The 14,910-nt window shown below is 44.7% G+C and overlaps 1 protein-coding gene across 22 annotated transcripts in view; it reads right to left on the reverse strand.

Moving 5' to 3' along the window:
• cacna2d3a (calcium channel, voltage-dependent, alpha 2/delta subunit 3a) overlaps positions 1-14,910 on the reverse strand; it is a 732,424-nt gene that overhangs the window by 286,041 nt on the left and 431,473 nt on the right. For all 22 annotated transcript variants that reach the window (XR_011358017.1, XR_011358016.1, XR_011358018.1 and 19 more), the window contains one exon: positions 3,093-3,226. Coding sequence is in view for 18 of the 22 variants with exons in the window: in XM_069939674.1 (XP_069795775.1) it covers positions 3,093-3,226 (134 nt within the window). In the remaining 4 variants the exon portion in view is untranslated. The remainder of the gene's footprint in view (positions 1-3,092; positions 3,227-14,910) is intronic.

Below are 14,910 nucleotides of genomic sequence, written 5' to 3' on the forward strand. Positions count from 1 at the left end.
TGCTAGTGGGAATCTTTTCCATTCTGCACAAGCTAGGGAAACCACACATACATGTCTGAATATTTCAAGCTGAGTGGATCATTACTGGATTTTCTTATGGGGCTCCAGGTTTGCTAAAACCTCTCAAAATTGAAACTAGATTAATGTTTTGATTATATTCAGCATTTAATCTGTATGTTTTCTAACCATTCAACTTTAATTCCAGATGAAGAACATAGCAAAGTAAGTGGATTTATCAGCATGTCACTTGTTAATTTTTTTATTTTATGAACCATATCAATCAAAATACACACAAACATTTCCCTCTTGAATATACACAGTGGCATTTTCTCCCCCTTTTTCCCCCCCTACCTTCACTCCCTCCTTCCCACCCCCTCCAAACCCATTAAAAGTTCAACATATACAATTCAATAAAACCATTAAACAATGTCATCACACAATGAAAATAAACAAGAAAATTGTGTCATCTACTTTTACACACTGGATCAGGTCATTTTGTCTTCTCATTCTATCATTTTAGGGGGTGGAGGTCCATGGTAGGCCCTCTCTGTTGTGTTCCATGTACGGTTCCCAAATTTGTTCGAATACTGTGATTTTATTTTTTAAATTATGTTATTTTTTCCAATGGAATACATTTATTCATCTCCATGTACCATTGCTGTACTCTCAGGCTCTCTTTTGATTTCCAAGTTGACATTATACGTTTTTTTGCTACAGCTAAAGCTATCATAATAAATCTTTTTTGTGCTTCATCCAGTTTGAGGCCTAGTTCTTTACTTCTTATATTACTTAGAAGAAAGGTCTCTGGATTTTTTGGTATGTTGCTTTTTGCAATTTTATTTCATACCTGATCTTGACCTCCGGCCTGAAAGCCAAAGAAAGTTTGTGAAATTGGCTACTTGGCTGCTAAAACCAGATGTCTTCATTAAAAGGTGAATTGTGGTTCTCTGTGGTGGGAATGCTTGAAGCAAGGAATATTGAAATATCTGAACAGGTGTTGGAGCTCGACCTTTCTTCTTATACTGAAGCAGAGCAATTCCTGCGCTTCCTAGACCACAAGGATTGTTGCAAAATTTTAAAGCTTTGGCCAAACCAGAAGCAGATTAACCATTAGGCTGAAGCCCAGGGGCCCAGAGGGTAAGGGGACTGAGCTGCCCAGATATTCCAGTACTTTTGCATATATTATATTTACCATGTCCATGACTGCAGATCCTGAGATTGTAGTTCGATACACAAATGTGCTGGAGCAGGTCATGCAGCACCTTTATTAAGTGAAGGGTAGACTGGCCTCAGTTTATCGTTGCACACGTACTGCGCGGGTGAAGCCAGTGACTGTGGCCCAGAGTCAGCTTCGTCCTGTTGCTGGGGTGATGCACACGGTGGTTTTTGGGAGCTGGCAGCATGAAGATTTGCAGCATGTGCAAAGAGGGGGCTCTGAAATACCAGCCCGTCACCTGTGGTAGTAAGGGAACAACAGGAGAGGTGGGCAGCCAACGATGGCTGACTGGTGGCCAGTATTGCTAAATGTGAAGCCAGTAGCGAGTGGCACCCGGGTAGCCAGGTCCTTGCTGGGGTGCGAGCATCAGTGGGGGTGGCCTGGGCCTTGATGGAGATAGCCTGAGCCTGTGGCGGGGTAAGGTCAGAAGGAGCCTTATGAAAGCTCAGCCCAGGGCCCAGGTGGTAGTTAATCTGCTGCTGGGCCAAACCATTCATGCAGGAGTAGCAGAATTATTGTTGCTATTATGTTTGATAGTTTTAGAGATGATTAGATAACATTTTCACATGTTATGAACCACTTTGTGGTTCATTATTGTCCCTTTGAAGGACAAGGAAAGTCCAGCATGAGATAACAATCATAGTGGTTTGTTGAATACTTGTGCTGAAGCTGCACTGGACAATGGATACAGCCTGTGATGCATTGCGTTTATATAAAAACGCAAGGACAGAATGCGGCCCAGGGCCAAATGCCATCAGACATTATGGCATTATATACTTACACTACCATGTCAAACTGTATTTCTTTGAGAAACATTTAGACACTTTATGGCAGGATGATAATTAATTGACAATTTTTTAAGATCTTACCCAATATTTCGAGTTATAAAATGAGCTATTGATTTGATATCATCCGATAAACAATGTTGCATAAGATCAAAATATTCCAACTACGAAAAACAGTTTAAAATTCTCTACTGTGAACAATGCTTGTTACAGCATCTTAGGGTAACACGAGGGCCCTCTGATAATAACCTGCCTATAAGTATTTGTATGACGAAATGTGAAGTGCTGCAGTATGTTTCTCTTCTGACTAATGGAGTTATTAAGCAATTTGGAAACTGCTCAAATTAATTAAACCATCTGGACTGGAATGGACAACCAAATATAATCAGTTTTGTAGTATCATGACAGATGGCAACACTTGTTTTCTTACTCAGTTTTATCTTTCCCGTCAAAATCTACCAGTTAATCTTAATCAATGTCAGCTGCAAGGCTTTCTTTCATTTTGTTACTGTTTTCATTTGATTCCTATTTCATTCACTGATTATGTTATTTAAATATTTGTGAGCTTTCCTTAGCCTCCATGAAAACATTGCAAAATGAAAATGCTTTTCTTTCCTTTAACTTGACATTCCCTTTTTAAATATCCTCTTCTGCGCGTGCAGTAAATTTGGAATCGGTTGCCTCAGACAGCTGTGGAGGCCAAGTCATTGGGTATATTTAAGAATAGAAGAAGATAAGTTCTTGATTTGAAGGGGAAATCAGGGTTATGAGGAGAAGGCAGGAGAATGGGGTTAAAAGGATAGAAAATCAGAATGATAAAATGGTTGAGCAAATTTGATGGCTCAAATGGCCCAATTCTGCTGCTATGTCATAAACTGAAACAAATACAAATTTTTAAAAATCAGCAATGAAATTTAAAAAAACACAAAACATTTATTCAAACATTCATTGACTTGATAGCTAAAGGCTCTGGAAACAGATAGCCTGCTTCTTTGCAAAAAATGTTTCCAACAGTAATTCCACATAATTTTTATAGCCTTATCTTTCACTAAACTAATTTTTGGTTCCTTGGAAATATAAGGGCAACTTACAGTGCTGTCAACGTAGGCTTCAGTCCACACAATGTCATGTTCCTGGTCAATGACCTTTGGCCTGCTTAGAACATGAAGGTATTCCATCACATTTTCTTGCACGTCAGCTAGAGTAGATATCTGAGTGAAATATCCTAAAACAGTCAGAGTTCAGACAGGATGAAAATCTTTAAATTATTACAGCAGTTCCTGTCGATAATAATTTAAAAAATCTGCAGATGCTGTAAATCTGCAATAAATGCAGAAAGTGTGGAGGGTCACTCATTGTTGAGTGTTTCCAGCATTTCCTGCTTTTGCAGCAGTTACCATAAGCAATCTTAAAAAACAGCAAGGAACAAAACATATAGCTGTGGATCAGAGAGCAGAAAAAAAAAATCGAAACATGAAAATATAAAGGAACAATTAGAGCAATTAAACTCAAAACCACAAATTTCACGACATATGTTCATGACAATAAACCTGATTCTGATTCTGAGTTTTCAGTTTGGATTGATGTGGGCAGGAACAGACCAGGTACCACCAGATGTCATGAGTGAGCTGCCCCACACAAGTGAAATGTGGATCAGAAGGTGAGGTAGGGACCCATTGTCTTCTCCTCCATAAGGGAGACCAGACAAACTACAATCGTCAAAGGCTGAGGATTTTGTGGGCTTGGGTGGGGGAGGTGGTGGCAGCCAGTGATGGTGATGGTGAAGCAGAGAGGCTAGCAAAAGGCAAAGTGATTTTTCTAGGCCCAGAGAGCAAGCCACTGGAAAAAGGCTGATTTACCAGGTAGCCTCTGTTAAGGATCATTTGTGAAGCCGCCCTGGCAGAGCTTGTGCAACAACGAAGTAACTCAGTAAATCCTACAGATCAATGGATCTAAATTTACAGGAGCTGGTGAGGGGTCTGTCTAGATTAACTACATGTGAACCCATTCATATTGGTGGCAGTCTAGATGGCTGTGTGAACAGTACACTAAATCAGTAGTTCTCAACCTTTTTCTTTCCACTTGCATACCACTTTAAATATTCCCTATGCCATAGGTGTTCTGTGATTAGTAAGGGATTCCTTGAGGTGGTTGGAAAGAAAGTTTAAAAACCATTGTTTTAATTGTACTTAATTGACGGTTTCATAACTCCAAAGGGAATGAGCCCATGACAATTTTTCTCAAGCAAAATATTTCAGTAACAACTTTCCCTTCCCACTTACATACCACCTTAAGCAATCCCTTACTAATTACCGAATACCGATGGCATAGGGAAAACTTAAAGTGGGATGTGAATGGAAAGAAAAAGGTTGAGAACCTCTTGGACTAAATGGTCTGATATAACTTTCAGAACGCAATCTTGCCTAAAAGAGACAAAAATCTGCCCCAATTACCCATTCCTGCTAATTAATTGGCAGGGCATTGGGTTTGGATCAAGGACATGCCCAATAGGACCAATAGCTATGTCCCTTCCTCCTTTATAAAAAAAACCCAAAATACAAAAAAAAACCCTCCCCCCAAAACCTTACAAACCTATATCAAATATTCCCTGGTCCAGTGCCACTTTACCACAATTATTTATTTTTTATAACCAGAGGGGACATAGCTATGGTTGTATGTTTTTTTGTGTAATTTGAAAATATTAAATAATTTTTTTTTTAAAATAGATCATCCCACACTACCTGAGATAAACTGCAGCTACAAATCTCAGATCAGTTAGGAACATTTGGCTGCTCTACTTTTCTTCTGTTTGTACTATTTCATGGATTAATGCTCCAATATTTCACTCCAAACTTGAACTTAAAATAGTTCTGAAGAACCAACTGTAAATGTTAACTTTTATTTAATTACTAAACTTGGTAAAGCAACACACAATAAAAACAGAATCAATTTTCAATGTTTAGTCTGATTGTAGAAGCATGAAATACTGACCTGGAAATTCAATTAAATTACATTTCTTTCATCATTATATCATGCAAAAGAAAATGTGTCCGTCATTGTGTACTCAAGGACATCACAGTCCACAACACTGCATAGTGCTGAGAGAACTGTGGGATACAAAATCCATACACCCTCCCCCCCAACAAAAATGACCCAAATCACCTCCACCTATTATGGACTCCCATTTCATTTAGTAGGAGTATCACTTTAAGGGCTAGTACTAGCTGCAACCATTCACACCTGTGGAGAGACTGGGTGGCATCTAGTACAGACTGGACCCAAAGTTGATACTCTGGAGGAAGAGAAAGAACATTTGTTGCTTTATCCAGGGACACAGGTGGCGAGAGAGTCATGTGAGTGGGACACTGGCAGAAACAGCATTCATTATTGATCACCAACCATCTCATGGAACACTAAGATGGAGTGACTTTGTGTGAAATGGACAATTTGGCTGCTTCTCCCTGTCAGGGAAATTATTGAACCACCGTGACCATAGGAAAGGTCACTTCAACTGACCCATACCTGGGTCACACGTCTTGTTTCCCCTACACAAGGGAAAAGGGAGTTGCGACAACTGTTTGACCAAAAGGATATTTCTCAGCAAGAAACTCGACAAGGATTCATGAGTTTTCAGCAGTTCTGTCACTCAGCCTCTCCCATCTCCTTCATGATTACTTCCATGCATCAGTTTAAAGTCTATGTTTCAGCACAGGGTTTCTAAATCTGAAATTTGGACTTACTTTCCAGAATTGTGCCTAAGCTGTAATGGGCTGGGGTGTATGTGCATGCACGCACGCACTTATGTGTTCTATTATTAGTAGTTATTAATAAATATATTGTTTTAAAAGAAAAACAATTACACTGTCTTGGTGAATTTCTATTGTAACATACCCCTCTCAGTAATCTGCCCACTCCCCTCCAATTCTCTATGACCTAATCTCCCACTTTAGGCCTTTTTATGGTGTAACACCACATTAAAACTGGCTCAATGAAAAAAAAAGTGAATTTATCTTTTTACAGAGAAGGACAATAAGGGTGATCTAGCATTGACTTCATGGATCAGTGACGGGAGGCATCTTCCGGAGCTGAGGGAGGCGGGGCAAGTTGTGCAGTAGTGCCGCTTGTCGCCATGACATCATCCATACGCGCCGGCAAGTGAACAAAAAACTTTAGCCATCACTCATATGAACAAAGTAATGATGTTATTTATGTGTGTAGTAAAAACAATGAGTACTTTAAAATTCACGCTTCTAGGTCACGGGCTGACGACATCATCAGCCTGCCCCTTTGCAGCGGCATTACCTTTATGGGGGTGGGGGGGGGGATTAAAAGAGTCGCTCCACCTCTGAGTGTACACCCCAGGCAGATCAGAGTTTGCCTGCTGAATCCACCCTCGGAGCTTTCAAGAAGGTAAATGAAGCGATGTAAAGGCAGAGAATATCCACCTTTACATTTGCTTTTTTTTCCCCACTATAAAAAGGCCTAAAACACTGCCAGTGTCCATTTCCAGATCAAACAATGATAAGCTGGAAAGATTCCCAAGGATCGGCACCATCCATGCAAGAGAAATGAACAGTTAGTGTTAATGGTCCTGACCCAAAATCATTTCTCTCCACAGATGCTGTCTGACCTGCTGAGTCCCTCCAGCGTCTCGTTGTTTGTTCATGGATATCTGCTTCCAACGTTCTAGTTCTGCATTTCTTGATCCCGTTTTCCATCATGATTTTTTATTCTTGGCCCTCCTTTAAACAATCTGCTGGATTTCCTCCTCAGACTTGTCTCCTTTTTCTCTCCTCAAACATAACTAGCTATCTGCGAGACTTTTTCCACCTAACCACCTGTCCTAATCCTGACCATACTCCCCACTACCTGGTGACTGATATCTTTCCCCCTGCATAAACAACAGGCTTGATCTAACCTGATCAATAACCTCACAATCCTGCCCTCAGGAAAGAGCACTGGGAGCTCAAGCTCTCTTCCAAAACTATGCAAGCCCAGTCCATTCTGTCTACAGTTTGAATCTTGCATGCACATTGATTTACATAGTGAATTGGCAGCTAAACAGTCATTAATTAACACACTGCATTCAGATTCTTCCAGCAGAACCTAATAAGGAGTATTTCTGGGTGATGGCTGTAAGGAAATCTGTGAAAGAAGAATGTCTTAGAAGAAGTTCATTTTTAGTTTTAATGGTGATTTAGGAAGAAACAATTATGACTTATACACTGCTGCTAAGAAGCGGGAAATTCGCGCAAATTTATCGCAACGCAGGCTGCGTAAAAAGGTCGGGATGGAAATTAGCTACTAATTTCCATCCCAACATTTTTTCTGCACGAGTCCTAGATGTTTTTGCAGCCAGCCTGCAGTCTAAACTGAACTGCAGGTGGTCCATAACAATATGCCCAACCGCCTCGCTCCTAGCCCTGGCCGTCTGCCCCCTCCCGGCTAACCATTCACTTTGGGCCCCCCCCGCCTTGGTCGTCCGTCACCTCCCCCCACGCCCACCCATCCATCGTCCCCCTGCCCCCGGTCGTCTGTCAACCCCCCCATCTAACTCCTGACACAGCTGCAGGGTGCAGAGCTGCCAAGTCCAGAGTTCACCGGACCGCCTCACCGGCTCATAGCGATAGCTCTACGCGGGAGTAATGGCTGGCTTCCTTACCCATAATCCCCCACACAGCTGGAACCACTCTGCCAGAGCCAGGGATATGAAAAACTGTTTGAGCTGCATGGGGGATTACGAGTAAGGAAGATGGCATTGCTCCTGTATTGCCTGCTTTTCTCCCACCAAAGGTCAGAGAGGTCATCCACGAGGGTGAGGATAGAGACAACGGGGGACTGGGGGGGAGGGGGAGGTCACCCTCTGAAATCATTTGCACATTTTTAAAACTCAGTTATATTTAGAGATAAATTTCACTCCATCTACCCCTACCTCAAATGTCCTGCCTATAAAATCACCACATCTCAGTGTAAATGTCATGCCTGTGTGAACGGCCATTCTGAAGGTAAGTATGCTTATTTATTATGGGAAATTAACATAAGTTATGTGTAAAAAAACCATAAATGGTGACATATCCCAGGCAATAATGTAAAACACCCTGTTTCATTATCCATCCATTAAAGATTCTAGAAAAGAAAGATGAATATGCATTGAAACAGTCTCCCACAATGTTATCCCAAGTTTAGTGTCATTTGATTGTACAAGTACAACCATTCTCCAGTGCTTTCCAGTTCTCAAAACACACAGACACACTGCCAGACACAGCACACGTACAGAAAAGTATTCATATGTACAAATAAATATAGTTTCGTAAATATGAGAGCCTTGGATGGTTGGTGTGAGCAGATCTTTTGTTCAGTCAGCATTCTCACAGCCATAGCTTGTGCACCATTCAAAGCAAATTATAATCCAATGTTTTGGTTTACCTGAACTGTACTGTGATTTTCTGACTCTATAAAACTAGAAGACTCACAATTTAAGAAGAAAGACTTAAAAAAAAATTATAGGTAATGCATATATTGAATTAAAACATCAGATAAAATATAATCCTGACAAATGTATGTCTTTTGGAGACAGCAATGCATTAAATAAAATCTTGCTGTAAATGTGTAGGTATTTAATATTTTTGTCTTTGTAATAACACTGCGTTTTCACCTTTTTGATCTTCTCTGTTCCAAAAAAACAGCAAAAAAAAAAGCAACCACTCATAGAAAGCTTTCATGAAGAAACTCATTATGAGAAAATTGATATTTGCTCTGCTGACCTCTGCAAAACCAGCTCTGGACCATACAGTCCATCTCCAGTGCAATCATTCAACCTGAACTCAAATCAGCGATGAGAACAAGTTTATAGTTAAAATTTATTTTTACCTTGGTATTTGCTTTGCCCAATGGGTTGATTGCCAGACATTATTTTAAAAGACCTTTTTGAATAATGCATTTCACATTTGCAAAAATATGTTACATTTGGTGCATAATCAGAGGCTTATTAAGAAAATCAATGTTCAATATCACAGCCTGATGTTGGAACCATGATTCTCAAATTTTCAGTCAAAGTCTCTAAAAATTCTTGTAAAGAAATCTGTTAAGCAGATCATTTCAGTAGGTAGGGCTTACTTTTTTTTACCAATTGTTATTTTTTCTTAATCTTTTTCCCATTATTAATATTATTTCACAGCATCAGATATTAAGAATAACTGAACAAATGCACCAATGTTTGTTTCCATAATAAAGTACAATCAAATTGATAATGACAAGAATTATATAAGCACATTAAAAGTTGTACTTTCCCACCTGCATTGTCTCTATTCCTGTTCTTTCTACAACTTCCTCCAATAATATTGCTGCATAGTATTGTAGTAACTGTGTCCCAGTGCAAATTGACGAACGAGAAAGTGAACAGACATAGTCGAGTCGAAGTCATTTATTGAAACAGTCACCTGCAGCTTTTTAAAACCCCACACGTTTCAAATGACGTCATCACATTGCGATGTGATGACATCACACGGAACCTCCAGAGCCGCTTCAATTAAGCCTCTGGTGAGGCATTACATCCCCCCCCCCCTAATCAGAACTAGTGATAGGGGTCTAAATGACTGGTGCCATTACCGTCCACCGCTCTTAGGCAGTTGTGGCAAGGGCCGATCAAGGCCGAGATGAGCGGGCTCTAGTCAGTCAATTGTAAATGTCTCTGGATGCCCCTCCCCCAATGTCCAGTACACAAGCTGTATGATGGTTTCGTAGCACTCAGAAGGGACGATCATACGGCCTCTATAAGAGTGGCCCATGTGCACCTCTATGCACAAACAAAGACTCACAGTCTGGGAGTTCCTTTGGGATGAAGGGTGTCATTGTTCCAGGACTTGACAGGATCTGGGGCCAATTTTCCAAGCCACTCCCACAGTCAGCCTAAGACTTCAGTCAGTGGCAACTCCTGTCCGCGTGCTGCGGGCACAAAGTCCCCAGGTACAATGAGAGGGGCTCCATAAACCAACTCAGCCAATGAGAAGTTAACATCTTATTCCCCAGGAGGATCCAGGGCACCTTGTCCGCCCAATCAGGTCCCTGGAGGCGGGCCATCAATGCAGCCTTCATTTGCCTATGAACCGCTCCACCAGGTCATTTGACTGCGGATGGTAAGCTGCCGTGTGATGGAGCTGCATTCTCAACAGTTGCGACAAAATGTCCCAGAGTGGGGAGGTAAACTGTGGGCCTCTGTCAGAGTTGATATGTGTGGGTAGGCCAAACCGAGATACCCAGGCAGAAATAAAAGCTCGATGAGTCCGTCAAAGGAACCGCCTCGGGCCACCTAGTGAATCTGTCGGTGACCGTTAACAAGTACCTCAACCCTCGTGATATTGGAAACAAGCTAACCATGTCAATGTGCACATGGTCAAGCCTGTGCTGCAGTGGCTGGAAAGGCTGAAGCAGCGCCTTCACGTGCCTTTGCACTTTTGCAGATTGACAGTCCGTGCACGTCTTTGCCCAGTATGTGACCTGCTTTTTGGGTCCATGCCATACAAACTTGTCAGACAGTCCATGAACGGCATTGAAAATGCAACGTCTCCACGCAGCAGGGACGATAGTGCGAGGCTGACCTGTAGAAATTTCGCACAGGAGAGTGGTACCTTGTGGCCCAAAAGCTATATCCTCAAGCTGCAGGCTTGTGACAGCAGTTCTATAAGCTGGGAGTTCGTTGTCCTGGTGCTGAGCTTTGGCAAGAGCCATGTCATTTATACCCATGCTGCTTTAACAGGACAGGGTATCAGCCACCACATTACTCTTACCGGAGATATGTTTAATTCTGGTTGAAAACTCAGATACTTAGTAAGATAGGTGATGTCGCTGGCAGGCTGACCAGGGATCTGATGCCTTTGAAGGAGAAAGTTAGTGGTTTGTGCTCAGTAAAAACCGTGAAGTCCCTGCATTCCTAAAAAATAGTGGATGTGTCTGACCGCTAGGTACAGCCCCAGCAGTTCCCTATCAAATGTGCTGTACTTAGTTTCCAGAGGGCAGAGATGCCTTCTAAAAAGCTCTAGAGGTTTCCATTTTCCAGTGGTGTACTAGTCCAAGACCTCACTTACTGCCGCGTCAGATGCGTCCATCGTCAAGGTGGTTGGCTCATCCATTGGTGGATGGAGCGGCAAGATTGCCTTCGCTAGGGCTTCTTTGGCCTGCTGGAATGCTATTGTCGTCTCCTTTGCCCACTCGAGTTCTTTAGCATCACTGGATGCGAGGTCGAAAAGGGGTTTCATAATATGAGCTGCAGAGGGTAGAAAGCGACAATAGAAATTGACCATCCCCACAAATTCCTGGAGTTCTTTGACGGTATCAGGCCTTATGAATTTGAGTTTGGCTTCCACCTTGCTAGGTATGGAACGAGACCCCCAGCTACTGATCTGATGTCTCAAGAACTCGATAGAGGATGGCCGAATTTCCATTTGGCAGGGTTCACAGTTGGCCCAAACTCGTGTAGGCGGCAGCAGAGTAAACGCAGATGCAGCAGGTGCTCTTTGTGGGAGTGGCTGGCGACGAGTATGTCATCCAAGAATACAAAAAGAAATTCCATGCCACGCCCCACCTCATCCATTACTGCTGTTTGTGCAGCATTTTTGAGCCCAAAAGGCATTCTCAAAAATTCAAAGAGGCTGAACAGTGTTATGATGACAGTGTTGGGCACATCCTCTGGTTTTACAGGTACTTGGTGGTACCCACACACCGTGTGATAGTACACATCTATCACAATGTATATAATGTATATAGTTACAGTATCTCGACTGTGCTTACAGCGATTGGCTGAGAGCTAAGCCACGCCTACTGTCTGGGCCTTAAAGGGTTGTGTCCCTAGCCAGGTCGGATCATTCCTGACTGGTCGGCCACCTGCGAAGAGCTCCTGTCTTTTGCTAATAAAAGCCTTGGTTTGGATCAACAAGTCTTTGATTCTTTCGACGAGCTCCACAATTTTATTAGCAAAAAGAAAAAATAATTTTTTTTGAAAGGGATGGAGCGTCTGACTCGGCCAGAAAAACTTGACATCGACCCACAGTCAGCTACAGCCTTCAAAGCCTTTAAGTTCTGGCTGCTGAACTTTGAAAACTTCCTGAGATTCATTCAGGTCGAGGAGGATAACCAGCGTCTAACAGCATTGCTGTCTATGGAGTCCTTGAGAGTCTACAAGAACATCCAGGATGAGACCACTTACATCGCAGCCATAAAGGTACTGAAAGAACTGTATGATCAACCGGTGAACAGAGTTCATGCCCGGCTCGTGCTTGCGTCGAGGAAGCAACAGCCCGGCGAGTCCAGCAGGGCATATTTACAAGTAGTCAAGGCGTTGGGCAAGGACTGTAACTGTGTGGACAAAACTGCTGCCGAGATCACAAATGATCTCGTCCGGGATGCCTATGTAGCCGGGCTCAGATCGAATGAAGTGAGGCTGCGCTTGCTCGAACAAGGGGTAGAAAAACTAGAGGACGTGGCCCGGATTGCAATCACAATGGAGGATGCAGCCTTAAAGTCCACCGAGTTCTCTAGGGACTGGACCCCACGTTCTGATGTGAGTAGAGTGCCCTTCTACCCTACCACCCCCCGAGATACTGATGGCTTGTCGGCTGCTGCTACCCTGCCCCGTGCGAACCCAAAATGTTATTTCTGCGGGAGGAACAAGCACAGCAGGTCCCAGTGCCCAGCAAGAAAAGCCAGGTGCCAGAAGTGCCTTAAAAACGGCCACTTTGCTGCAGTCTGTAGGTCTAAAATGGCCGCCGGCAAAAACAGTGCCTCGTGTGAAGCCCAATCGCCACTATCCCATTCAAACTCTTCTTCCCCAGAGCTCTCGTCCAATGAGAGTGAGGGCTCCCCTGCACGGCAACGCCTGACGTCACGGAGACGCCGAACCCGGAAGGGGCAGCCCACCCTCGCAACCATGGTGTTGGCCCGCCTCTCGCCCCCGTGCGGAACACTCGACCTGGCCTCGGTCCCGACTGTGGCAACTGCTTCTGCTGCCGCCGCCACGGCCACCCCCGGGGCCGACGCTACTTCTGCTGCTGCTGCCCGCTCCCCATCTGCCGCTGCCTACGCCACCGCCGATGCGGCCACCACGACCGAGTGGGGACCCGCCGCAGCCAACCAGGTACTCACCCTAGTGTCCGTCGCTGACGACCACCGGGGCCCGACCGCCGCGACCGATGACCTGCCCACCGCTAACTGTGAGCAACTACAAACCCCACTACTTACCTTTCATCAGCTGACGCCGCCACAACAGCACTTCCGGGAGGTCCTCCAACCTGCTCCTCCAGCGCTGACTAAGTCTATGACGTCATCCCGTTGCGTGACGTCATCCCGTTGCGTGACGTCATCATGCGAAACTCGCCTGTCAACTGGATCAGTGGCTGCTTCTATAACACGAAATGCTCTCATCCCCTCACTAAAGCAATGGAACTGATTAAAGTGCATGGACACGACACCAATTGCTTATTTGACTCTGGGTCAACTGACAGATTTATCCGGCCAGATCTGGACCTCCATTGGGGACTTGACATTATCCCTGCTACCCAGAGGATCTCATTAGCAATGAGGTCGCACTCAACCGGGATAAAGGGGTATTGCATCGCCACGCTGGAAGTACAGGGCGTAACGATCACCCACTTCAAATTATTCGTCCTTCCCCAATTGTGCGCCCCAGTGTTGCTGGGATTAGACTTTCAGTGTCAGTTCCGAACGGCGTCCCTACACTTTGGGAGACACCACGCCCCCCCTCTCGGTCTGCCATCACCCCACCCCCAAAGCACCCGAGCAACCCACCCCCGTGCCCCGGGCCCAATCTTGCGGCCTTTCCACACTCCGGATTGCCCCGCCAACACTCTTCGCAAACCTCACCCCTGGCTGGAAGCCTGTGGCCACCAAAAGTTGGCAATATAGTTACAAAAACAGGCAATTCATTAAGAGTGAGGTGCATATATTGCTGGTTGAGGGCATCATCGAACCCAGTTCAAGTCCCTGGAGAGCCCAGGTGGTGGTTGTCAAGAACGGGGAAAAGCTACGGATGGTGGTCGACTATAGCCAGACCATTAACCACTTCACGCTCCTGGATACGTACCCCCTGCCATGCATCACGGATGTGGTGAACCAGATCGCCCAATACCGCATATTTTCCAACATTGACCTACGTTCGGTCTACCACCAGCTCCCGATCCGCTGTGAGGACTGACCATTCACGGTCTTCGAAGCGAATGGGCGGCTGTATCAATTTCTCAGGGTACCATTCGGGGTCACGAATGGTGTCGCGGTTTTCCAGCGGGAAATGAACCGGATGGTGGACCAGAAAGGGCTAACCACTACCTTCCCGTATCTGGACAATATCACCATCTGCGGCCACGACACGCAGGACCACGACGCCAACCTAGACAAATTTCTTCAAACTGCCCGTCGGCTGAACCTGACTTACAACTTGGACAAGTGTGTCTTGCAGACCACACGACTCGCGATTCTAGGTTGCGTGGTGGAGAACGGGATAGTCATGCCAGATCCTGACTGCAGGCGTCCCCTCATGGACTTACCCCCCCCCCCACATACCCAGAAAGCACTCAAACGCTGCCTGGGCCTTTTCTCATATTACGCCCAATGGGTTCCACACTACGCCAACAAGGGGAGCCCTCTTATCAAGACCACCTCCTTTCCCCTCTCGACCGAAGCCAGAGCGGCTTTCGATTGAATCAAATCCGACATCGCCGCTGCGACGCTGCACGCGATCGATGAGTCTGTCCCGTTTCAAGTCGAGAGCGATGCATCCGACTTCGCCCTGGCAGCCACCTTGAACCAGGCCGGTCGGCCTGTAGCCTTCTTCTCCAGAACCCTCCAAGGTCCAGAGAGTAGACACTCCTCAGTCGAGAAGGAGGCCCACGCCATAGTTGA

This window comes from Narcine bancroftii, chromosome 5 (assembly GCF_036971445.1).
Source record: "Narcine bancroftii isolate sNarBan1 chromosome 5, sNarBan1.hap1, whole genome shotgun sequence".
Classification (NCBI taxonomy): domain Eukaryota; kingdom Metazoa; phylum Chordata; class Chondrichthyes; order Torpediniformes; family Narcinidae; genus Narcine; species Narcine bancroftii.